Here is a 24,357-nt window from a genome sequence, read left to right as displayed (position 1 = left end):
CGGCTGGAATTCCCTGCAGGCACTAGGGAGGATATGCTGTGTGCTTTTACGCAGCGTATCCACCCCATGTGAACATACCCTTACTATTCACCGTGGTCCAGTCAGTATTTAGTAAAGACGTCTGTGGCAGAGGTTGTATCCGTGTGTCTGTGTAAATAAATCTCTATTAGGCCTCGTTCACATCTGCGTTGTGGTCCCGTTCTGACGTTCCGTCGGAGCTTTCCGTCAGAACGGGACCCTGAATAGACACAAACTGACACAAATGGAGTCGACTACGCTATTGGTTCAGGCAAAACTACGGATCCGGTGCACAACAGAGATAAACGGGAAACCATGGGCACCGGATCCGTCACCATTGAAATCAATGGTGATGGAAACGGAAACCTCTGGTTTCCATCGGTGTCAGTTTGTGTCTGTTCAGGGTCCTGTTCTGACAGAAAGCTCAGACGGAACGTCAGAACGGGACCTCAACGCAGAAGTGAACGAGGCCTTAGCTTTGCAAATGAGGATACTATATATTTTTTTTATAATAGTTGTTTCAAGCCATTCCTGTAAAGCTTTGAATTTATTTTTTCGTTTGTTGTCTTGCTGGAAAGAAATTTAAAAGCATAGCGTAATTTTTTTTTTAATCCATAAGTTGTGTTGGAACGCCATAGGCAGGTGCCTCTTTGTCATGGCCCTGTGTACCACAGAATGACACCTAAAGAAAAGTATAAGTGCATGTTCAGATGTGGCGGATTTGCTGCGGAAATCCGCAGCAGACAGGACGCAGTGGAAATACACAGCATACTTTTTATTTTTGGTTTCTATTGCTAATAATTAGATAACTTAGCGCAGACGTTGTGGAAAATAGCTTGCAGTGTGGAATTTACATTTCACAGCATGCTCAGTCTGTTGCAGAGAAGCATTTCATGCATTTTCACTGCAGATTTCAGCCCTACTGCAAGTTCGCTGTGAAATCCGCCTCTTCTGGAAATATACAAATTTTGCAGCAGATTAGTTGCGTAATTGTCGCAAACTTGCAGCATCATCCGCAGTGGAGAATTTCCGCCAAATCTGAACATGCCCTTATAAAGTTGCAAGAAAAAGTTACGTGGATTTCTGCATTGATAACTAATAAAATGGGGTCTAAATGGTAACTAAGGCTTTGTTACACTGTAACGTTATTTATTCCGCATGGTGAACACGACTCCAAATAAAAAAGTTTAATAAAAAGTGATCAAAAAGTCATATCTACCCCAAAATTGTACCAATAAAAACTACAGCTACGCAACAAATAAGCCCTTGAACAGCTGCATCGCTGGAAAAATATGACAAATTATAGTTCTCAGACTATGGCGACAAAAAAACTTTTTATTGTTTTACAAATTATTTTCATTTTGTAAATGTAGTAAAACAAAATAAAATGAAGATGTCCTAAACCATAAACATGTCATACAGAATAAAGTTAACATAATTTTTACTTCGTGGTGAACGACGTAAAATCAAAACCCAAAAAATCAAAACCCAAAAAACAATGGAGCTGTTTTTTTCTATTAAACCAGACAAAATAATTTTTTCAAGTTTCTTAGGACATTGGTGGTACATGATGCCATTAAAAATTACAACACGTTACGCAAATAACAATCCCAAACAGCAATGTGGACAGAAAAATAAAAAAGTTATGGCTCTTGGAAGGCAGAGAGAGAAAAACAAAAATTAAAAAATTAAAACTGGCTGCATCTTTAAGGGATACATTTTAACTCAAATCTTATGTGTAATAAATACATTGTATATACAATAGACTAAAGAGTAATGACTTAAAACGACTTAAAATTAATGTCATATATGTTTTTCATTATTTTTCTTTTAGAATTTTAGTTACCATTAAAGTCGCACTTGGTTCTGTCATAATCATCACTTAGTGGGCGTTCTATGTGCCAGTGCAATAGTTCGTCATACGTTTCTACGTTCATCAAGCAGGGAATACGTGGGTCATCACTAAATAATAAAACAATAAAATGAAATAAATGTATTTTAAATCAGTTATGAAAGTGAAGAGCCCAACCTTAGTCTCTACAGATCTGTATACCTGCTTAATACTGGTAGTTCCTTTATCATATCTCCAGCATAATCTTCAATGACATCAGATTGTATTGGTATCAGCCCGACAGGGAGAACTTTCTTCTTTTCAACTTGGTAAAATAAAATTATACAAAGAATGATTTATAAATAATAAAATATATTATTAATATCTACAGTTGTTAAATAAAAATATAGAAAACGTATGGACAAGTTAACCTCCCATCTTCATAGTCCCATGTCTATTAGTGATAGCGATGTGTAATGAAGTTTTGATGATGACAAAGGGAAGCTTAAAGTGTAACTAAACGTTTGACAAACTATGACATGTCAGAAGTTTTGATTGGTGGGGGTCCGAGCATTGAGATCCCCACCAATCGCTCAAACGAAGCGGCAGAAACGCTCCTGTGACTCATAGACTTTCTATTAAGCCCATACAAAAAGCGGCTGAGCGCTCACAACTAGTTAAATGCCGATGTCAATAGCGACAGCAGCATTTAAACCGTTAGCTTATGACATGTCAGAAGTTTGTCAAACATTTAGTTGCCCTTTAACGGGAGTCTGTCACCAGGAAAGACCAGTTAAACTTAAAGCACCTAACAAATTTAGTAAGGTGCCGTGGATGCAGCTATATAGTTCAAATTGGTAAATCACTCAATTTTGTAGAGAGAGTGCTTTCTAGGTTTGGGAGTTCAGGGGGCTGCTTAGAATGTGCAATAGTACACTTTGGCCTATTTTTCTCAAGACCACTATTAGATACCTTGAGGTGAAGGGGTCTATCTCAAAGTCCTGTTTGGATAAGCGTCTCTTAGAGGTCCTCAAACAATAAGCTGATCCTCAGCTGATATTAGCAGTAAACCGGACGTTGAGCACTAATTCCCCTACAGCAATGATGTATTCCACAATGCCGATGTAAATGAATGGTCTGTTAGTGTAATGCATGAACACGGTGTCCTCTACAGTGGGTACTGCTGTTTTTAACAGTTCTCCAGTTTGACTGATAGAGTAGGATTATTCTCTTCTCGCCCACCCCATATAAATTAATGGGTTAATGGCACGGATCCTGTGAAGAAAGCTATTAAATTACGTGCTGCCTTCGATGGCAATGCGCGACAAGTTAGAGAAGATTTCTCATCTGCTAGATGCTAGATCTGCCCCTGTCACTTGTAAGTGCTATTATTATGAAATGGAAGCATCGAGGGGTAAGAACAGCTCAGTCACGCAGCAGTAAGCCAGATAGCGCGGCCGCTCAATGCTAAATCACATGGCGCATAAAAATCGCCTATGCTCTGTTGCATCCCTCACTACCGAGCTCCAAACTGCATCTAGAAGTTACATTTGCACAAGAACTGTGTGTCAGGAGCTTTATGAAATGGGTTTCAATGGTTGATCAGCTGTGCACAATCCTAAGATCACCATGCACAATGCCACACATCAGCTGGAGTTATGTAAAGCACGTCGTCACTGTTCTCTGGAGCAGTAGAAACATGTTCTCTGGAGTGATTCATCATGTTTTACAGTCTGTTTGATGAATCTGGTTTCGGCAGTTGCCAGGAGGACGCTACCTACGGGAATGCATAGTGCATAAAACGGTGGAGGAGGAATAATGGTCTGGGGCTATTTTTCCATGGTTTGGGCTAGGCCACTTATTTCCAATGAAGGGTAATGTTAATGCTACAGCATACAAAGACATTTTAGATAAATGATATGCTTTCAACTTTGTGATAATAGTTTGAGGTAGGTCCTTTCCTGTTCCCGCATAACTGTGCCTTTGTTCAACAAGCGAGGTCCATAAAGACATGGTTTGATGTGGAAGTACTCGCGTGGCCTGCATAGAACCCTGACCTCAACCCCATTTAACACCTTTGGGATGAATTGGAACTCCAATAGTGAGCCAAACCTTGTCCAACATCAGTGCCTGTCCTCACAAATGCTCTCTCCAAAATCTTTGGAAAAGCCTTCCCAGAAGACTGGAGGCTGTTATAGCTGCAAAATGTGGCCTAACTTCATATTAACGCCCATGGTTTTGGAATGAGATGTACAACATGCTCATATAGTTGTGATGCTCAGGTGTTCAAATATTTTGGCCATGTAGTGTACATTTAAAACTGAAATAAGGTATTTGGTCATTGATGCTATAGTGACGTTATATTTTACACAATGTACACAAATTTGCCTTCACTATGCACAGGAGAATTAACCCTTCCCCGACACATGAGGAAAATGAATGTCATGGAGCAGAGGGGAGTGATGTTTGGAGCGGACTCACGCGCTCCATACGCGGCTCAGCCCGCTCCATACGCTACAGGTGTCAGCTGTGTATCACACCTGACACGCTGCTCTAACGGCCAGAAACAGCGATTGCTCTGTTCCTGGCCGTTTAACTAGTTAAATTTCTATGTCAATAGCGACAGCAGCATTTAAACCGTTAGAAGGAGGTGGCCCCCTCTGACAGCCCATCAGCCCCCTGCAACACGATCGATGGCCTCCGATGTTTGTCATGGTTCTTTGGAGCCGTTTCTGGAGCTGTTTTTCCATTGACACAATGAAAAACAGCTCCAAAAACGGCTCAAGAAGTGACATCCTGCTTCTTTTTACAGGGCGTTTTTTTACGCGACATTTTTTTAAAACGGCGGTGAAAAAAAACGCCATGTCTGAACGAAACACCGTTTTCTCCATTGAATTCAATGGGCAAATGTTTGTAGGTATCTAGCTACCGTATTTTCAGGCATACTTCGAGGCGTTTATGCCCCGAAGTACGCCTGAAAACAGCGGTCTAACATACTCTAAGGGCTTATTCAGACGACTCTATAATACGTCCGTGCTACGTGCGTGATTTTCACGCGCGTTGCACGGACCTATGTTAGTCAATGGGGCCGTTCAGACTGGCAGTGATTTTCACGCTGCGTAAAACTCATGACATGTTCTACATTTTCCCGTTTTTCACGCATCACGCACCCATTGAAGTCAATGGGTGCGTGAAAACCGCGCACGGCACACAGACGCACTTCCGTGTGCCGCGCGTGATGCGCGCTACAGTAGTCAAAACTATGAATGGAAACAGAAAAGCACCACGTGCTTTTCTGTTTACAAACATAAAAGCAGTGTGTCATAATGATGGCGGCTGGGCGAAAATCACGCAGCCATGCATCATATGCTGATGACACATAGGGAGTTTTTTTATGCCTCATTTTCAAAAAACGGGGCGTAAAAAAAACGCCTGTGAAAAAGAAGTGCATGTCACTTCTTGAGCCATTTTTGGAGCCGTTTTTCATTGACTCTTCATAGAAAAACAGCTCCAAAAACGGCCATAAAAATCGCCGCAAAAAACAAGAGTTGCTAAAAACCGCCTGAAAATCAGAAGCTGTTTTCCCTTGAAAACAGCTCCGTATTTTCAGATGTATTTTGCTAAGCGTGTGAACATACCCTTAAAGTTAAAAAAAAGAAACAAAATTGGTATCGCCGCATCCGTAAAAGTCCAATCTATTACAATATACCATTATTTAACTTGCACGGTGAACGGCGTATACATTTTTTTTTTCAAAACACCTAATGTTTTTTGGTCACCTAAGCGCAAAATAAATATTTGATAGAAAGTGATCACAATATTGGGTGTGCCAAAAAAAACTACAGCTCGTCCCGCAAAAAATAAGCCCTAACACCGGTTAATCAACCAACCAAAAAAAAATAAAAAATATGGCTCTCAGAATGTGGTGAAACACAGCAATTTTTTTTTTTTTTTTTAAGAATCGTTTTTTCTTTGTAAAAGTGGTAAAATATAAATAAAACCTATATAAATTTGGTATCACCCTAATCATATCCAGTCGCAGAATAAAGTTAAGTTGTTGTTATTACCGCACAGTTGTTTTTTTTTACGTTTTACAGTACATTATATGGTACTTTAAATGGTGCCATTAAAAACTACAACTTCCACCGCAAAAAAAATAAACCCTCACACGTGTAGTACAATACACTGGAGGCATTGTCAGAAGTGCTAGACTAGGCAAGAAGTACTGACATCAGTCACATACCTTGTACAGATGAGTCCTGGGAAAGAAAAGGTTTTGATGTCTTTCGGAGTTCATAGGACTGCAAATGTTGACTTTTAGGGACTAATATCAATGCTGTCTCCCAGAGGCATTTATAGAGTTGATTTATTTCATCACCAAATTCCAATTTAAAGTCTTTAAGAAAACACAATGATTAAGGCAATAATTTGAAGTTCCATCTTCCATGTATTTTTTTTTTCCACCATTTTAAATAATGTCCTATCCTTTTGTCTAAGGGTATGTTCACACGGTCTATTTACGGACGTAATTCGGGCGTTTTTGCCCCGAATTACGTCTGAAAATAGCGCCTCAATAGCGCTGACAAACATCTGCCCATTGAAAGCAATGGGCAGACGTTTGTCTGTTCACACGAGGCGTATATTTACGCGCCGCTGTCAAATGACGGCGCGTAACTAGACGCCCGCGTCAAAGAAGTGACCTGTCACTTCTTTGGCCATAATTGGAGCCGTTCTTCATTCACTCCAATGAATAGCGGCGCCAATTACGGCCGTAATTGACGCGGCGTTCAAGAGCCTGCACATGCCGTTATGGCTGAAATTACGGGGATGTTTTCAGGCTGAAACATCCCCGTAATTTCAGCCGTAACGGACGCCCTCGTGTGAACATACCCTAAGGGTAGGAACACACACAGCGTATATACTGCAGATTTTTGGCAACGGATTTCATTGCGGAAAATCTGCAGCGTAGTACCGTAGCAGCAGTGTGGATGCGATTTGAACTAATCTCATCCCTAACCAGCGGAAAATATCAGCCAAAACACCGTTCATAAATTTACCTGCGGTGCGGTTTTTTAATCCTTTTTTAATGCTGCGGAATAGCTGCTCTTCTGTTGCGGAGTTTCCCCATTGAATTCAATGGGGAGGAAAAACCCGCAACAAAGAGCCATGTGTTGCGACTTTTGCGGTGGGAACGCTGTGATTCTTCCATAAAAATGACAACTGAAAAAAATTATTTTTTTTGTATTTCAAATGATAAAAAAGTTTATACTTACACCCGGACATTGTCATAGCGACGCCATCCTCTGTTCTGAGCACAGTCTGGCCTCCTGGGATGACATTTCATCCCATGTGACTGCCGCAGCCAATCAAAGGCTGTAGCAGTCACATGGACTACAGCGTCATCCAAGAACGCCGGGCTGTACTGTGATCAGAGGGACGCGTCGCTATGACAACGCCCGGGGGTAAGTATAAACTCTTTTTTTCCTGCAGTATATCCACAGCGGCCATTCCGCCCAAAAAAACGGCACCATAATTTGCTGCAGTGTTTCGGGCGGAATGCCCTGCGGTTTCCAGGATGGATACTCTACTTTTACACATCGTATCCGCCCTGTGTGTTCCTAGCCTAACTGTATAGATAATAAGTTTTGTACAATTAGACCTTGTTCACACAGTGCAGATTTGTTGCAAATTGTGCATGTATTTTTTAAGCCAAAACCAGGAACGGAACCTAAACAGAAGAAATATATAAAAGAAGTCCTTATAGGTCCCCCTGGATCAAATTCTAGTTTCAACATTTAAAAAAAATGCATGCAAAATTTGGAGCAAATCTGCACTGTGTGAAAAAGGCCTTAGGGTAAGTACACTCGCAGCAGATCTGTTGCAGAAATTTCAACAACTGAAAATCAGTTCCATACATCTGAAAGAGTTGTTTCTGCAATATGTGTATTGATTTCTACAAGCTCCACTCAAATTAATGGGAAAGTCACAGAAATATCTGCTAAAAGTATTTCACATTAGGCCACTTTTACTCGCCAGTATTTTGGTCAGTATTTTGCTTCGGTATTTGGTAGCCAAAACTAGGAGTGGGTCCAAACACGGAAGTACAAATTTTTCCATTATAGTGTTTCTCTTTGTAGATTCCAAATACTGAAGCAAAATACTGCTGTGTGAAAGTGGCCTTAGGCTTTGTTCACATCTGCGTCGGGTTTCCGTTCATGGGTTCCGTCAGACCTTTCCATGAACGGAAAGCCAAATGGAAACCATAGCTTTCCGTTGGCATTACCATTGATTTCAATGGTAATGTTTCCGTTGCTCATGTTTTCCATTTGTCTCCGTTCCGTAAGGTTTCAGGTTTTTTTTGGCAGAATCTATACCATAGTCGACTACCCTATTGATGTGGACTAAGCCTTTACAAAGATTTTGTTGTCAATGCTTCTAAGGGAGAATACAATGGACCTTTTTTTTGGAACCAAACCCAGTTTTGGCAAGAATAAAATGCATGAAAATCTCAAACCAATACTGTCTTGTGTGAACAATCCCTAAAAGAGAAGAAAAGACTGACACAATAGGTACACACAAAGTTTAGATATTAAAAGGCTTATTTTTTTATTTTTGTTTGTTTTATTTGGCATTTTTCACCATGACATAACGTTTGTTCAACATTTAAGTGTATTCTGCATTATGGTACATACATACCTGTGGAGTCCTCTTTTTCACAGTAATATACAATGTTTGTTAGCAGTAAATCATCACTTATATCAGAGACATAGGTCCAGTCAATCTTAATATTGCTGTGATCTCTCATCTGGGTCAATGCAAAATCTGCACATAGAGTGTACTAGGAAAAAATATTGTTAATAAAAACAATAATCAGAGAGTAGATTTTATTAGTTTATCTGATACCTAAATAACATGCATATTATTGTACCACAAAAAGTTACTGGTGTCAGAGTCGGACTGTGGTTCCTTGGGCCCACCAGAGGAGATAATTGTAAGGGCCCTCCCTCCATCTAAATAGAACATGTACATGTCTACTTTTAATATGATTATAGTCCTTGTTGTTATCATTGTACATATAGGATGTATTATCAATAAATTCTAATAGGTAATATGTGAATCCATAATAAATAGACCCTAGTGGTAAGCGGTTGGCTCCAAAGAGCTCCAAATGGGGTTGTCTTCTGCTGGACCTTTAAGGCCCATTATTTTGTCAGAGCCTGGGCCCACCGAAAGATCCTATGGTTCTCTGGCGGGCCAGTCCGACCCTGTGTGTAATGGTTATCGGCAGTGGTAAGCCAATAATAGCAAAGACATTCATACAGACAAAGGGCTCCAAAACAAAGATAAATATGGGCTCTCACTATAATGCTAGGATTTGCCATCCAAGACAGATTTGCTAACAATGCAGGTACTCCGAAGAGGCAAGTCCTACAAAGCTTCTCGCCAAGGCTCAAAAGGGGAAGGGACTAACCAGGGCTGGACTCCCTCTCTATAAAAGTCCCAAATCCAGTAGCATTGTCTGCCTTTATGGTATGTACACCCGTGTGTAATAACCATGACACAGAGGAACCCCTATTCACCCAAATTACATATATTCATGTCTCAATGCTGCTGGGATGTGAACATGTGGTTATTTGTATTGACAATTTGTGTGGCTGAAATTAAGCAAAGCTGTTAATGTCCAATGTTGGCATTTATGCGTTAGTTCAACAATTATGAGTCATCTAGCACTCCATGTCACTGTTATAGTATGGAGCAATGAAAAGTGTATGCTCCAAACCACTGTGAGAGGCACCAGTTGGAGTTCCGACCCCTCCTTTAGTTAAATTGTATCTCTGGAGTGATGCTGTATGTGCTCCATGTAACAGTCAAAGATAATGTTTATGAAGTGGTGCACTGTTGATAGTGATGTGATTGGTATGTTAGGTGTATTGGTGTTCCAGACCATAAAAGGAGCATGGTATTACAATGTTCCCTATAAGGTATGCGGCTGCACGGCCGCGCACCTTCCACGGCCCCACGCTCACTGAACTTTAAAGCCTGCGCACTGTCAGTGCGACGGGCGGAAGTATCTCAATCTCCTCCCTCACTCACCTTCACGGAGCGGCCAGCCAATGAAAACTCCAAGAAGGTGAGAGAGGGAGGAGATAGCCCAGAGTATCAGAAACGGCATGCAGGCTGTTCGCTGGCAAGTGAGGTCGGTGCCAGGAGTGGACCAATCCAGTCACCTGAGATGAGGTCAGGTGACTGAACTGGTCCAGTCCTGTGCCATCACCGACTCCAGACAAAAGTGATCCGATCTTCGCCACATGACCACCTCCACCTCCTCCTCCTCCTGACGGTGAGTCATGTCAGGCAGAGCGGAGAGTTGTACCGCTCTCCGCTCTGTTTGCACTAAGTACAAGGGAAGGGGGGAGGCTGTGCGGCGCTACTTACGTCGGAATGGGGGTGCTATCTAGAAGGGGGGCTGTGTGTCTATCTAGAAGGGGGGGTGTGTGTGGCTTTCTACAAGGTGGGCTGTGTGTGGCTATTTACAAGGCGGGCTGTGTGTGGCTATCTACAAGGGGGGGGGCTGTTTGGCTATCTAAAGGGGGTGTGGCTATCTACAAGGGGGGCTGTGTGTGGCTATCTACAAGGGGGGCTGTGTGTGGCTACCTACAAGGGGGGCTGTGTGTGGCAGTATATACAAGTGGGGACTGTGTGGCAGTATATACGAGGGTCTGCGTGGCAGTATATACGGGGGTCTGTGTGGCAGCATATACAAGGGGGTCTGTGTGGCAGTATATACAAGGGGGGCTGTGTGGCAGTATATGCAAGGGGGGCTGTGTGGCAGTATATGCAAGGGGGCTGTGTGGCAGTATATACAAGGGGGGCTGTGTGGCAGTATATGCAAGGGGGGCTGTGTGACAGTATATACAAGTGGGGCTGTGTGGCAGTATATACAAGTGGGGCTGTGTGGCAGTATATACAAGGGAGGCTGTGTGGCAGTATATACGGGGGTCTGTGTGGCAGTATGTACAAGGGGGTCTGTGTAGCAGTATATACAAGGGGGGTCTTTGTGGCAGTATATACAGTATCAACATGGGGTAGTATCTACATGGGGCTGTGTGGCACTACAGGGTGGTCTTTGTGGTGCTATCCACTGGGGGGTCTGTGTGGTGATATCTACAGGGGGGTCTGTGTGGCGCTATCTACTGGGGGGTCTGTGTGGCGCTATCTACAGGGGTCTATGTGGCGCTATCTACAGGGGGGGTCTGTGTGGCGCTATCTACAAGGGGGTCTGTGTGGTGCTATCTACAGGAGGGTCTGAGTGGAGCTATCTCCAGGGGTCTGAATGGCGCTATCTCCAGGGGGTCTGTCTGTGAGGTGCTATCTCCAGGGGGTCTGTCTGGTGTCTGGCGCTATCTACTAGGGGGTCTGTGTGGCGCTATCTACAGGGGGGTCTAAGTGGTGCTATCTACAAGGCGTCTGTGTGGCGCTATCTACAGGGGTCTATGTGGCGCTATCTACAAGGGGGAGTCTGTGTGGCTCTGTCTACAGGGGGGTCTGAGTGGTGCTATCTACAGTGGGTCTGTGTGGCGCTATCTAAAGGGGCAGTGGTGTAATGAGGGATTCTTTCATTGTCTATAATTGGTGTTTATAACTGCCTATTTTACTGCTGTACTTGTAATATTATAGTATTTAAAAAAGTAATTACAACTAATTTAACATAAGTTTTCTTATTCTCTTATTTAGTCGCTACATTAGCGTTTACTGGGGGTATTACTTTTGGTCATCCGATCGCCCACCATTGATGGAGAACTGCTCCCTAATTGCTCCGCTCAGGAGCTGCCAAGACTTAGGGCACGTTCAGACTTGGCAGAGTTTTTCCGCTGCAAATGTTGGTGCAGATTTGGGGCAATTACGCAACGAATCTGCACCAACGTTTGCATATTTGACAGGTAATTCAGACGTTGCAGAAGACAAAGCGGTCTTGCCACAGATTTCAGTTTTTGCATTGCAAATGCTGAAATACGCAGTGAAATTCCGCTTCTTCTCCGCAACAGACAGTGCATGCTGTGGATTGAAAATTCCGCATCGCAGCCTATGGTCCGCAGCAGAGTTTTCCGCAACGTCTGAACTAACTTTCCTAAAAATGTATAGAAACAAATGTAAAAAACGGCCGCTGGAGAATTCCGCTGCGGACTGTCCGCAGCGGAATTCCACAGCAATTCCGCCACGTGTTAATGTGCCCTTAGAGAGAACATTGATTAGGAGCTCCTGAAAACCACTGATGGCACTGGCAATGCCATGACGGCCGCCACTTTCCACTGTTTATTATGGGAAATAGAAACGGGGAACTGCAAAGCCCAGGTAGCCGGGCATGTCAAACATGAGTTAGCAACGTATTGTATATTGTCCCTGCCAGAGTGAAGAACAGGCAAAGTGCCCGTAAGGAACCATAAGTAGGGCCATGTGGCCACAAGGAAGAAAGGGGTAGTAGTGGGGAACCTCAGATTGTTTAGTAGGAATAGGGATAATGTTGGTTAAGGGTTCTCTATGTCCAAAATAGAGCTGGCCACATGGATGGCAGTGACAAGTAGTTTTGGGGGAGAGGTAAAGTTGGAGACAGTTTTGGATCTGAAGTAGGTGTAAGAAAATTGGGTGAAGGGATTAGGGGGCAGTAGTGTAGAGGGATTTAAGGCAGGGCAGGTGAAGGAGAGCAGGCTAAGGCCTGATTTACACGAGCGTGTGCCTTTTGCACACGCAAAAAATGCGGCGTTTTGCGTGCGCAAAAGGCACTTAACAGCTGCGTGTGTTATCAGTGTATGATGCGCGGCTGCGTGATTTTCGCGCAGCCGCCATCATTATAACACTCCGTCTGGATGTTTGTAAACAGAAAAGCACGTGGTGCTTTTCTGTTTACATTCAGAGTTTGACAGCAGTTGCGCGAATCACGCAGTTCGCACGGAAGTGCTTCCGTGCGGCATGCGTGGTTTTCACTCACCCATTGACTTCAACGGGTGCGTGATGCGCGAAAAACGGCGAAATATAGAACATGTCGTGAGTTTTACGCAGCAGACTCATGCTGCGCAAAACTCACGGACTGTCTGCACTGCCCCATAGACTAACATAGGTGCGTACGACACACGTGAAAAGCACGCGCGTATTTTACGCTCGTGTAAATGATGCCTAACTCTGTTTCTACTAATAGAGAAAAGTAAGGTTTCTACTTAAAGGGAAAAGCAAGAAGAAATCTCTATCTTTAATCGGCAGAATGGACGACAAGAAAGCTACTAGCCCAGCAGATCAGCGACTCCAGCAGTGAAGAGGCAGAGAAGAATGAAGTTACTAGTACGTCGCAAGGCCGGTGCTTGTAATTGCAGGAGCGGCGCGGCTGGTCAAGAAGAGCAGTTAGGGTATGTTCACACAGAGTGTTTTCGGCCGTAAATGCCCGAAAAACGGCCGAAAAATCGGAAGCAGAATGACTCCAAACATCTGCCCATTGATTTCAATGGGAAAAACGGCGTTCTGTACCGACAGGCCATTATTTTACGCGGCCGTTTTGAAAAACGTTCGCGTTAAAAAAACGGCCGCGAAAAAGAAGTGTAGGTCACTTCTTGGAACATTTTTGGAGCCGTTTTTCATTCATTTTTCTATTGAAAAAAGCTCCAAAAACGTCCGTGAAAAACGCAGCGAAAATCGTCGAGGGACTCTTTTCCCTTGAAAACAGCTCTGTATTTTCAGACGTTTTTGAGTTTGCGTGTGAACATACCCTTAGGGAGGAAAACAGTGGAAGCAGGTTCAGCAGTCACTACGGGACCACCTGGAAGACTGGCCTACAATAGGACCACCAGTAAAGCAATGGGAGAAGTGGCACAGCGATAGGAAAGCAAGGTGAGTGTGATTCTAATCTGTCATATAACGATGGTTTTGAGTGGTCAGATGTTGAGGGTAGAGGGCTGATAGCAAGTTGTTAAAGGTGCTGGAATTTTTTTTTTTTTAAATTATGAAGGAATGAGGAGCTATTGATTTTGGAGTTGCACTTGCCCAAGAAAGTGTTAAAAAGATAAGGGTGGTTATGTTTGGGGACAGTGTTGGAATTTGATGACATTTATGGATTTAATTGTCGATGCATTGATTGTTTTTTTATGGGGGCAGTGGTCGGAGTGATTGTTATCATGTATGGTGTCATTGTTATCAAGGATGATGGGTAGTAGTTTGTTGAGCTATGGTCAGAAGGACTTGGACCTTTGGTCCAGGTTAATGTGAAGACACATGCAAATGGGTCAGCAAATGCAAAACCGTTTCAGGTAGTCGTCGCACTCAGATATTTGTAATTTGTATTCTGGACACATCGGCGAGGTGGCAATCCGGACATGTCAATCATGAGTTAGCATCGTACAGTATATTGTTCCTGCCAGAGTGACGAACAGGAAATGTGCCTGTAAAGAACCATAAGGAGGGCCATGTGCCCCCCAGGAAGAAAGGGGTAGTAGTGGGAAACCTTATATAGTTTAATAGGAACAGGGATAGCGTAGCTTAAGGATTTTTTTTGTACAAAATGGAGCGGGCCACATGGCTGGTTGTGTCAGTAGTCTGGGGAGGAGAGGTAGAGGAACAATAAAGGGGCGGTTTTGGACCTGGGTAATTGGGTGAGGGAATTAGGGGTGGAGTTTAGACAATTTAGTGAAGGAATTAGGGGTGGAGTAGTGTAGGGGGATTTAAGGCAGGGAAGGTGAGGATAGCAGGCTAACGGTTTCTTCTTTCAGGGAAAAGAAAGAAAGACCCAGCCATTATTATAAGTTTTGTTGTGATGTTCTGAGTTGTAAGGCAGGATAGCGGGACTTTACACACATGGAGTTGGTACCCATGGGCCATGACGAGATAGCCCCAACCTGCACGGTAGGATTCCTCGTCTGTGGAAAGACACAAGCTGGATGGCTGATCCCCAGTTCGTACGGACTTGGGCAACCACGAATGGTGGTCAGCGTGTACCATCCATTTCTCGGGAGGGAGTAAGTGGAGGTTCGCTGGCATCGCTGACTCCAAGTTGGTAGGGGGGCCTGGGGCAGGCATGCCCCAGCCCATCACGTGAGGTGCTGCAATTGGTCAGATTCACCCAGCTGAGCTGTGTGATGTGTTAAAATAAAAAGTGGCCAGTGCCACAAATTTAATTGCCAAAATATTGTTGTTGTGTGGTTATTAGTGTTAAATGAGTAGGGGTTTAACATCTGAACTCTTTATATATTAACTAACCCTCAATGCAGGAGATATTAAAACTGGTAGAAGAATCCGGGAATACCGGCAAAATGCAAGTCAGGCATTCTGTTCCGATAATCTTCTGGATTGAGGGTCAGTTAACATAGGCAGGAACAGTACACAGTATGGTGCTAACTCATGTTTGACATGTCCAGATCGCCGCTATTTCCAGAATGCCTGGACTTTGCAAAAAAAGCCCCGTCGCTGTGTGCCATACTAAACAGCCATTCGTGGCGGCTATCATGGCGTTGCATTATCAGTGGTCTCAAGAACTCTTACTACCATGCTCCTTTAACCTTCTGGCACACAATTACGCCTAATCACATCAACAGTGCACCACTTCATAAATGTTATCTTTGACTGTTACATGGACAAATCAAGAGATACAATTTAAATAAAGGGGGGTTCAGAACTCAGATTTACAGCTGGTGCCTCTTCCAGTTGTTTGGAGCATAGACGTTTCATTGCTTCATACTTTCACAGTGATGTGGAGTGCTAGATGACTCATAATTGTGGAACTAACGCATACATGCCAACATTACCAGCTCTGCTTTATTTGAGTCACACACACAGTGAGAGGAGGGAACTACTGTCGAGTGGAGAAAGCATGTCCAGATTCTACAAAGACACTGGGCTATCCTGACGGCTGACCCTGATCTCAGGGATGCAGTGATGGCCAATCCGAGTGTCACCTACCGTAGGGGCAGGAATTTACGGGAATTCTTGGTACATAGCCATTATTCCAAACAATCCCACACTCCTTCGACATGGCTTAGATCACCCCTGAAGGGCTTCCATCCATGCGGCAGATGTTCTTTCTGCCCCCTAATGCCGACAGTTAAGAACTTTTCTAATCCCGTCGATGGCAAGTTATATCGAATCGAACAATTTTTGAACTGCCAGAGCAGTGGGGTGGTCTATATTGCAAAGTGTCCTTGCCCCAAGTTGTATGTGGGTAAAACCATTCAGGAATTGAGAAGACGTGTGTCTAGACATATAAGTGCGGTGACCTGTAACGAGGATACCGCTCTCTCTAGACACATTGTAAAGTTTCATGGAGGTAACCCCAGGTTGCTTAAATTTTGGGGTATAGCCCAAATCAAGATGGGACCTAGAGCGGGCAATCTGGACCGTAAACTCCTGCAGGAGGAAGCGAGGTGGATCCACCGACTTAATACCATGTCTCCCTTAGGTCTGAATGAGGGTTTCACCTTCAGTGCGTTTCTTTAGTTCTGCAGTTAGACATCGAGAATTTTTCTCGTTGTATTTTTTGTCCATATTATTGGACCTCTGTAGAATCACATATGTACATATAAAAACTACTTATAAATTGAACATTACTTATCTGCCATTGCGTTCTCTACATAGTTGTGGAGAACTTTTCTTAAATCATATAAATAACAGAATAACAAAATAATATGAGAATTATTTCTGATCAATTGGTTGGATTAATCCACGTATTTACATTCATTATAGCTGTGATCACATGATGGAGGCGGTTTATTGTCACTGACATATTATATACATAATTATTGATCCTGTGTCGACCCTCAGAGGTATGGCATATCTCTAATTGGAGATTTTTGAGGTACCTTTTTGGTCGTGAATGACATTCCCTCCTCTCCCCCCCCCCTTAGTTGTGGGGAATTACCACACTATCTGATGTGTGTAGACGCATGGGGACGTTACTCCTTGAACCTGACTTACATTGGTGCACATGTGCCCTAATTTTTGATACTAATCGGATACATTGATTTGGACTTATCAACTTGGTCATGATCTAGATTGTAATATGGCAACCGAGTGTTAAATATACACTTTGGGCTATCCATTCAATCACTTTATATTAGTCTTGATGGACTATGGGCTCCTCTTTATTCAGTTACCCTTACACCGGCTTGACTGGTAGATATATGCTCGTTGAGTATCGTTTAGGGGTACCGCTGCACATAGTGTTGCACATCGATAGGCATAATGAGCCTCTCTGGCACTAAGTCATTGTTTCATGCATCTGCGCAGGCGCTAGTGACTCACTCGGTGAGTCGCAATCTGGGTTGGTTTGAGTGCACTAAGTCCCTCTTTCACCCCCATGCGCATGCGTCGTCTCTGGTCTCTGATTGAGCTATCTTATCCGGTTGTTCATTCGTCAGCCAAATACAGCTGAGAGGCATTTTTGTCTCCTCTATCGCCATAGGCCATCTGGCCCGACACACCTTTGGACGCGTCATCTTGCGTGTCTATATTAGGATCGTTTTTATTTTGCGCCGCCATTAGCCCCGTGTACCCCTGAGGACGCTACTTAGTAGCGAAACATGTCGGGGGGGCTGTGAATATTTTTGACACTGCCAATGACCGGACCTATCGTTGCCCACTAGTTGTTTTACAATTTAACTGGATAGGGAAGAATCATTCCTACGTTAACATACAACATATGCCTGTTCAATCAGGTAATACATTTGTGCGTCCGATCTCGGCTGGTGATAATTTTAATTCTAAGTGTGGTCTGTTCAGCTATACGTAGCTAATAAAGTACAATTCATTTCATATATTAGTGGGGGCTGGGAAATTGGGTTTGGCTGTTGCAGGCAGCCTTTTTCCGTGTTTATGTATATTGTGCCCGCCAGCTACCAAGGGTCATTAATTTGTTTGTTCTTGACACACACAGTGTTGACTCACAAACAATGGCTATTGAAATTATATTAGCATACCTTGGTGTATTATTAGTTGTAATTATAATAAAAACACTATAATAATTAAATACTATACATGCCAAGATATTGTATTCTGTACTCATTGCACTACTTCTTCTCCTCTTCCCCTTGCTGTTGGATTTCTTCATGGATCATTCCTAGGTCCGCTCCTCTTTTCTCTCTACACAGCCCCTGTTGTACAAACCATCAGCAGATTTGGCTTCCACTACCATCTCTACGCTGATGACACCCAATTATATACCTCTACCCGTGAATCACCGCCGCTCTAACACAAAATGTCAGTGATTGTCTGTCCGCTGTCTCTAACATCATGTCCTCTCTCTATCTGAAATTGAATCTTTCTAAAACTGAGCTCCTTGTGTTTTCACCATCTACTAACCTCCCTAAACCTGATGTCTCCATTTCAGTCTGTAATACTACCATAACTCCTAGGCAGCGCGCCCACTGTCTTGGGGTTATTTTTTACTCCAATCTTTCCTTTAGTCCCCACAGTCAATCACTTCCATGCACCTGTAACCTTCACCTTAAAAACATCTCCAGAATTCGCCCTCTTCTTACTGTAGAAACAGCCAAAACTATTATTGTTGCTCTGATTCACTCTCGTCTTGATTACTATAACTCATTACTAATCGGTCTTTCTCTCGCTAAACTCTCCCCCCTCCAATCTATCCTCAATGCAGCAGCCAGGCTCATCTTTCTGACCAACCGCTACACCAATGCCTCTACCCTGTGCCAGTCACTGTGCTGGTTGCCCATTCCCTTTAGAATAAAATTGTAACTAATTAGTCACCCACAAAGCTCTCCACAGTGCTGAACCTCCTTACATCTCCTCCCTCATCTCTGTCTACCACCCTGCTCGGGCTCTACGTTCTGCCGATGACCTTAGATTAACATTCACCATAATCGGAACCTCCCACTTACATTTTGTCTCTCCCCTATTTCCTCATAGATTGTAAGCTCTTGTGAACAGGGTCCTCACTCCTCTTGTATGAATTGTAAATTTGTTTTTTCAAAATGTAATGTCTGAAGTGCTGCGAAATTTGTTGGTGCCATATACATAAAGATTATTATTGTTATTCTAGCATATTCAGCCCATTCATGAGGTGTGAAGTTGAGGGTCACTCACACTTTCCTGAGACTCACTTTGGCCCTTCTTCCCCTTTCCTTAGATTTTTTTTCCCCAAATTTTTTACTGGTCGTGTACACTTTGTGTGGTTTCTCTTAATATTTACATCTAATTTAGGAGAGTTGTAACCACAAATTCTGATATCATGGGATGTGAATATGCATTCGTCCACGATCGTAACACGTGAATGTTACGCTATAGTCAGTGGAATTTTGCGAAGTCTCATTCACACAGTGCAGTTGAAAACCACACAAATATCACAGTATTCTGCATTTTATTTTAAAACCCCAGTATGCTGATTGGTCAAAGTTTATGTGATGTTTCTACGGTTTTCTCATTGACTACAATCAGCATTTAACTTATTAGTAACAATGTGATGAGCCTGTAATAAAGTTTCATGGGGGATATCACACAGGCCTGCAGCGGATAAACAATAATCGATAAGAACCAGTGGTCATGTATTCATGTGCTATAATTCTTGATGGTACGTATATGTACACTAGCAGTGTGCATCACTGACCTCAATACTAGTATAATACATTAATTCTCACCATATCCATAAATGAGGAAGCATTTTTGTTCCATTTTCCATTTAGTTTTCGTATTCGCGCTCGTTGTGAAAGTGGCAAAGTTATCATTAGTGCCACACAGAGACATTGCATTTTGCATAAGTCACTTGCTTCTTCCAGTGTCAGGCTCATGTTGTCATCCTTTAACAAAGGAAATATAGCTTCAATATGATTTATATTTTGTGTTAGAATATAGAAACTCTGTGCTATAAATATAATTTAGCAAAAAGAACTTAAGGACTTTCTTCATGTTCTGCATTTTAAGAATAAATGATCAGCAAGGCAGTTACTAGGACAAGTTAAAGACTAAAGTAAGAGGGTCCTGATTTATCCAATATCATAACAATTGTTGAGACTGCTAACAACACCTAAGGCTATGTTCACATCCGTATGATGGATCCCTACGGTGCCCGACGAACCCCAGAAGGTCCCAATCCTCGGATTTGTTTTCTATACTACATAAAGATGGTACCTCGTTGGTTTTAGATTCAGCATATATTCTCAGTGCGATGGCACATGAAACAACACAAGTGATTGCTCGTGCATCTTTCTTATGTGTAGGAAGTAGAGAAAAGCATTTCTGCACCTATGAAAGAAAAGAGCACAGAGGAGAACACTTTAAATCTGCTTTACTCCTGATTGTTTATCATGATGCCAGTATTATAAAGAACACTTTAAATCTGCTTTACTCCTGATTGTTTATCATGATGCCAGTATTATAAGGGTGTATTCACATGTGGCATTTTTGTGCATTTGTGATTTGGCATTGGGGTAAATTTATTGAATGGGTTGATATAGTTTACATAGTAAAGTTGAAAAAAAAAGACATCTAGTTCAACCTATTTTGGTGCAATGTTGATCCAGAGAAATCCCAAAAAACCCCATGAGACAGAAGCCAATTTTCCAAATTTTGATGAAAAAATTCTCTCCTGACAACAAATACTTTCAAAGATTTATCTCCATTAGGCCTGCTTTACACGAGCGTGTGCGTTTTGCGCGCGCAAAAAACGCTGCGTTTTGCGTGCGCAAAAGGCACTTGACAGCTCCGTGTGTCATCCGTGTATGATGCGCGGCTGCGTGATTTTCGCGCAGCCGCCATCATAGAGATGAGGCTAGTCGACGCCCGTCACTGTCCAAGGTGCTGAAAGAGCTAACTGATCGGCAGTAACTCTTTCAGCACCCTCGACAGTGAGTGCCGAACACAATATACACCAACCTGTGAATAAAAAACAAGACGTTCATACTTACCAAGAACTTCCTGCTTCCTCCAGTCCGGTCTCCCGGCCGTTGCCTTGGTGACGCGTCCCTCTCTTGTCATCCGGCCCCACCTCCCAGGATGACGCGGCAGTCCATGAGACCGCTGCAGCCTGTGATTGGCTGCAGCCTGTGCTTGGCCTGTGATTGGCTGCAGCTGTCACTTGGACTGAATTGTCATCCCGGGAGGTCAGACTGGAGGAAGAAGCCGGGAGTTAGCGGTAAGTCAGAACTTCTGTTTTTTTTACAGGTTCATGTATATTGTGATCGGAAGTCACTGTCCATGGTGCTGAACCAATTTAACTCTTTCAGCACCGTGAACAGTGACTGTCTCCTGACGTCGCGTACCCGAACATTTTTTGCCGGGTTTGGTCAAAACGAGTTCGGCCGAACCCGGTGAAGTTCGGTGCGCTCATCTCTAATTTGACACTCCGTTTGGATGTTTGTAAACAGAAAAGCACGTGGTGCTTTTCTGTTTACATTCAGGAGTTTGACAGCTCTTGCGCGAATCACGCAGTTCGCACGGAGGTGCTTCCGTGCGGCATGCGTGGTTTTCACGCCCCCATTGACTTCAATGGGTGCGTGATGCGCGAAAAACGCAGAATTTTAGAACATGTCGTGAGTTTTACGCAACGCACTCGCGCTGCGCGAAATTCACGCATCGTCTAAACTGCCCCATAGAGTAATATAGGTGCGTACGACATGCGTGCAAAGCACGCGCGTCGCACGCGCGTATATTACGCTCGTGTAAATGAGGCCTAATACTGTATTATTACTTTCAGGAAAAGCATCCAAATCCCTTTTCAACTTTTTCACTAAATTAACCATGACAACATCCCCTGGCCGAGTGTTACATAGTCTCACTTAACCCCTTAATGACCAGCCTATTTTAGACCTTAACCCCTTAATGACCGCCGAAAAGCCTTTTCACAGCGGTTCATTAATGGGCTTTATTCTACAGCGCCGCTATTCCACAGCGCTGCATTAGAATAAAGTAAACAGAGCAGGGAGCTGTCAAATCTCCCTGCTCTCAGCTGCCAGAGGCGGCTGAGGGCTGGGGGCGTCCCTGCTCTGCCGTGTGAGATCGATATTAGTATCGATCTCACCCGTTTAACCCCTCAGATACGGTGCTCAATAGCGAGCACCGCATCTGAGTGGTTTTGGAGAGAGGGAGGGAAAATTTAGAAAATGGCTTGGTCATTAGGGCCCAGAATGCAAGCAGGGGGAAGGGGTTAATGACCAAGTCATTCTTTACGTTTTTCCATCATCTTATTCAAAGAGCTATAACTTTTTTATTTTTGCGTCAACATAGCTGTATAATGTCTTGTTTTTTGCGGGACAAGTTTTACTTTTTAATAGCACCATTTTGGGGTAAATAAAATGTATTGATTTAACTTTTTTTGGGGGGGGGAATAGAAAAAAAACAGCAATTTCGCCACAATTTTTTGCGTCCTAAATTTACACCGTTTACTGTGTGGTATAATTAACACAATATCTTTATTCAGCAGGTTGTTGCGATTGCAACGATACCAAATTTATATAGATTTTGTATGTTTTACTACTTTTACACATTGAAAACACTTTCTTTTCAAAATTATTTGTTTTTGTGTCTCCATATTTGAAGAGCCATAACTTTTTTATTTTTTTGCCGATGCAGTTGTATGGGGGCTTTTTTTTGTGGGACGACTTGTAGTTTTTATCGGTACCATTTTGGAGTAGATGCGACTTTTTTTTATCACTTTTTATAACATTTAAGGCTGGATTCAGAGAAAAGAGCCATTTTTGCATGGTTTTTTAGTTTATTTCTTATGACGTTCACCATGCGGGTTAAATGATGTAATAAGTTTATAGTTGGGGTCATTACGGACGCGGCGATACCAAATATGTGTAACTTTTTTTACTTTATTTTGTTTTTTAATAATAAAGCCGTTTGTAAGGGGAAAAAGTGGGTTTTTCGTTATTTTTTTCCCTTTTTTTTTTTCACTTCTTATTAAAAAAAATTTAAACTGTTTTACTAGTCCCACTAGGGTACTTCACTATGCGATAATTCGATCGCATTTATAATACACTGCAAATCTTCTGTATTGCAGTGTACTATGCCTGTCCGTGTAAAACGGACAGGCATCTGCTAGGTCATGCCTGAGGCATGACCTAGCAGGCATACACTACAGGCAGACCTCCGGGCCTTTATTAGGCCCCCGGCTGCCTTAGAAGACAGACACTCGGCGATCTTATCGCCAGGTGTCGGCGGTAGAGAGAGGGAGCTCCCTCCCTCTATCAAAAACCACTCAGATGCGGCGCTCGCTATTGAGCGCCGCATCTGAGGGGTTAAACGGGTGAGATCAATACTAATATCGATCTCACATGTTCGAGCAGGGATGCCCCCAGCCCTCAGCTACCTCTGGTAGCTGAGAGCAGGGAGATTTAACGGCTTCCTGCTCTGTTTATTTATTCCGATCCAGCGCCGTAAAAAGGCTATTGCATCGGAATAAAGCCCATTAGTGGCCGCCGTAAAAACACTATGAGGTGGTCACTAATGGGTTAAAGTAAAGAATCCCCTCCTATGTTGGTGTAGAAAGCTTCTGTCCTCTAGAAGTATTGGATGCCCCTTTGTTATAGTTACAGTCCTGGGTATAAATAGATCATTAGAGAGATCTCTGTATTGATCTTTGACATATTTATACAGTTATTAGGAGGAGACCTCTACCAAACTAAATAACCCCAATTTTGATAATCTTTCTAGGTACTGTAGTACACCCATTCCATTTTTACTTTAGGCGCCTGCCATTGAATGCTGAAGCTTTGCTATGTCTTTCTTGTACATTGGTGCCCAAAACTGTACAGTTTTCCATATGCAGTCTGGCTAATAATTACTAATGACTAAATAATTCCGATTATTAAAGCCTAATTTATTTATGTCTAATAAAAGCTTTATTATTGCAAAAGAAAATGTCTGTTTTTGTGTGAATTTTCTTCTTGTTTTCTTTTATATTGTCTATTTTTCATTTACATTTTATATCCTCCATAAGGTATTTTTTTATTTTACTACTTTTTTCATTAAACCCTTAAGGGGTTTGCACATCTTGCCGAAATTTAAGCCAATTTGATGTTGTGAGCTCAGGAGCTGAGCCCGTGTCATTACTTGCAACCGACACCTTGCTCTAAAGGCCTGGATCAGAGATAACTCTGATCCCGGCCATTTAACCCCATTGCATCCCTTGCAATGCGATTGTGGCATGCCAATGGGTTTCTATGGCAGCTGGGACCAAACAATGGCCTCCAGGACTGCTATCTTACTACACCTGAATTCTAAGGCCATTTCCTTATGTAGCGAATTTGCTACAAAGTTTAGTTGCGGATTCCACACCGGAAAATTACAATGCAATACAAGTGAATGGGGTTTTCGAAACCCCATTCACACATAGCTGAAAAGCCTGCTCAGATTTTAGGGCTTTCTGTGTGTTTTTTAAATAGGCATCACACTCTATGCTACTACGGAAAGGCCATTACAAAGGGGGAAATCCACAGTCAAATCTGCATCAAAATCCACGTCCAAATTTACCACTAGAGGGAGCTAAACTCATGTTATATATATATATATATATA

At 42.8% G+C, this 24,357-nt stretch overlaps 1 protein-coding gene across 2 annotated transcripts in view; it reads right to left on the bottom strand.

Moving 5' to 3' along the window:
• Positions 1 to 24,357, bottom strand: part of LOC142753072 (putative ATP-dependent RNA helicase DDX60) — a 178,905-nt gene that overhangs the window by 112,104 nt on the left and 42,444 nt on the right. For both annotated transcript variants that reach the window (XM_075860265.1, XM_075860266.1), the window contains exons 7-12: positions 19,970 to 20,083; positions 19,480 to 19,638; positions 8,546 to 8,687; positions 6,093 to 6,245; positions 2,072 to 2,174; positions 1,865 to 1,980 (exon numbers count right to left, since the gene is read on the bottom strand). In XM_075860265.1, coding sequence (XP_075716380.1) covers positions 1,865 to 1,980; positions 2,072 to 2,174; positions 6,093 to 6,245; positions 8,546 to 8,687; positions 19,480 to 19,638; positions 19,970 to 20,083 — 787 coding nt within the window. The remainder of the gene's footprint in view (positions 1 to 1,864; positions 1,981 to 2,071; positions 2,175 to 6,092; positions 6,246 to 8,545; positions 8,688 to 19,479; positions 19,639 to 19,969; positions 20,084 to 24,357) is intronic.

Source organism: Rhinoderma darwinii, chromosome 1 (assembly GCF_050947455.1).
Source record: "Rhinoderma darwinii isolate aRhiDar2 chromosome 1, aRhiDar2.hap1, whole genome shotgun sequence".
Lineage (NCBI taxonomy): Eukaryota > Metazoa > Chordata > Amphibia > Anura > Rhinodermatidae > Rhinoderma > Rhinoderma darwinii.
Note: the sequence above shows the minus strand (reverse complement) of the source record. Positions and strands in the feature narration are given on the sequence as shown.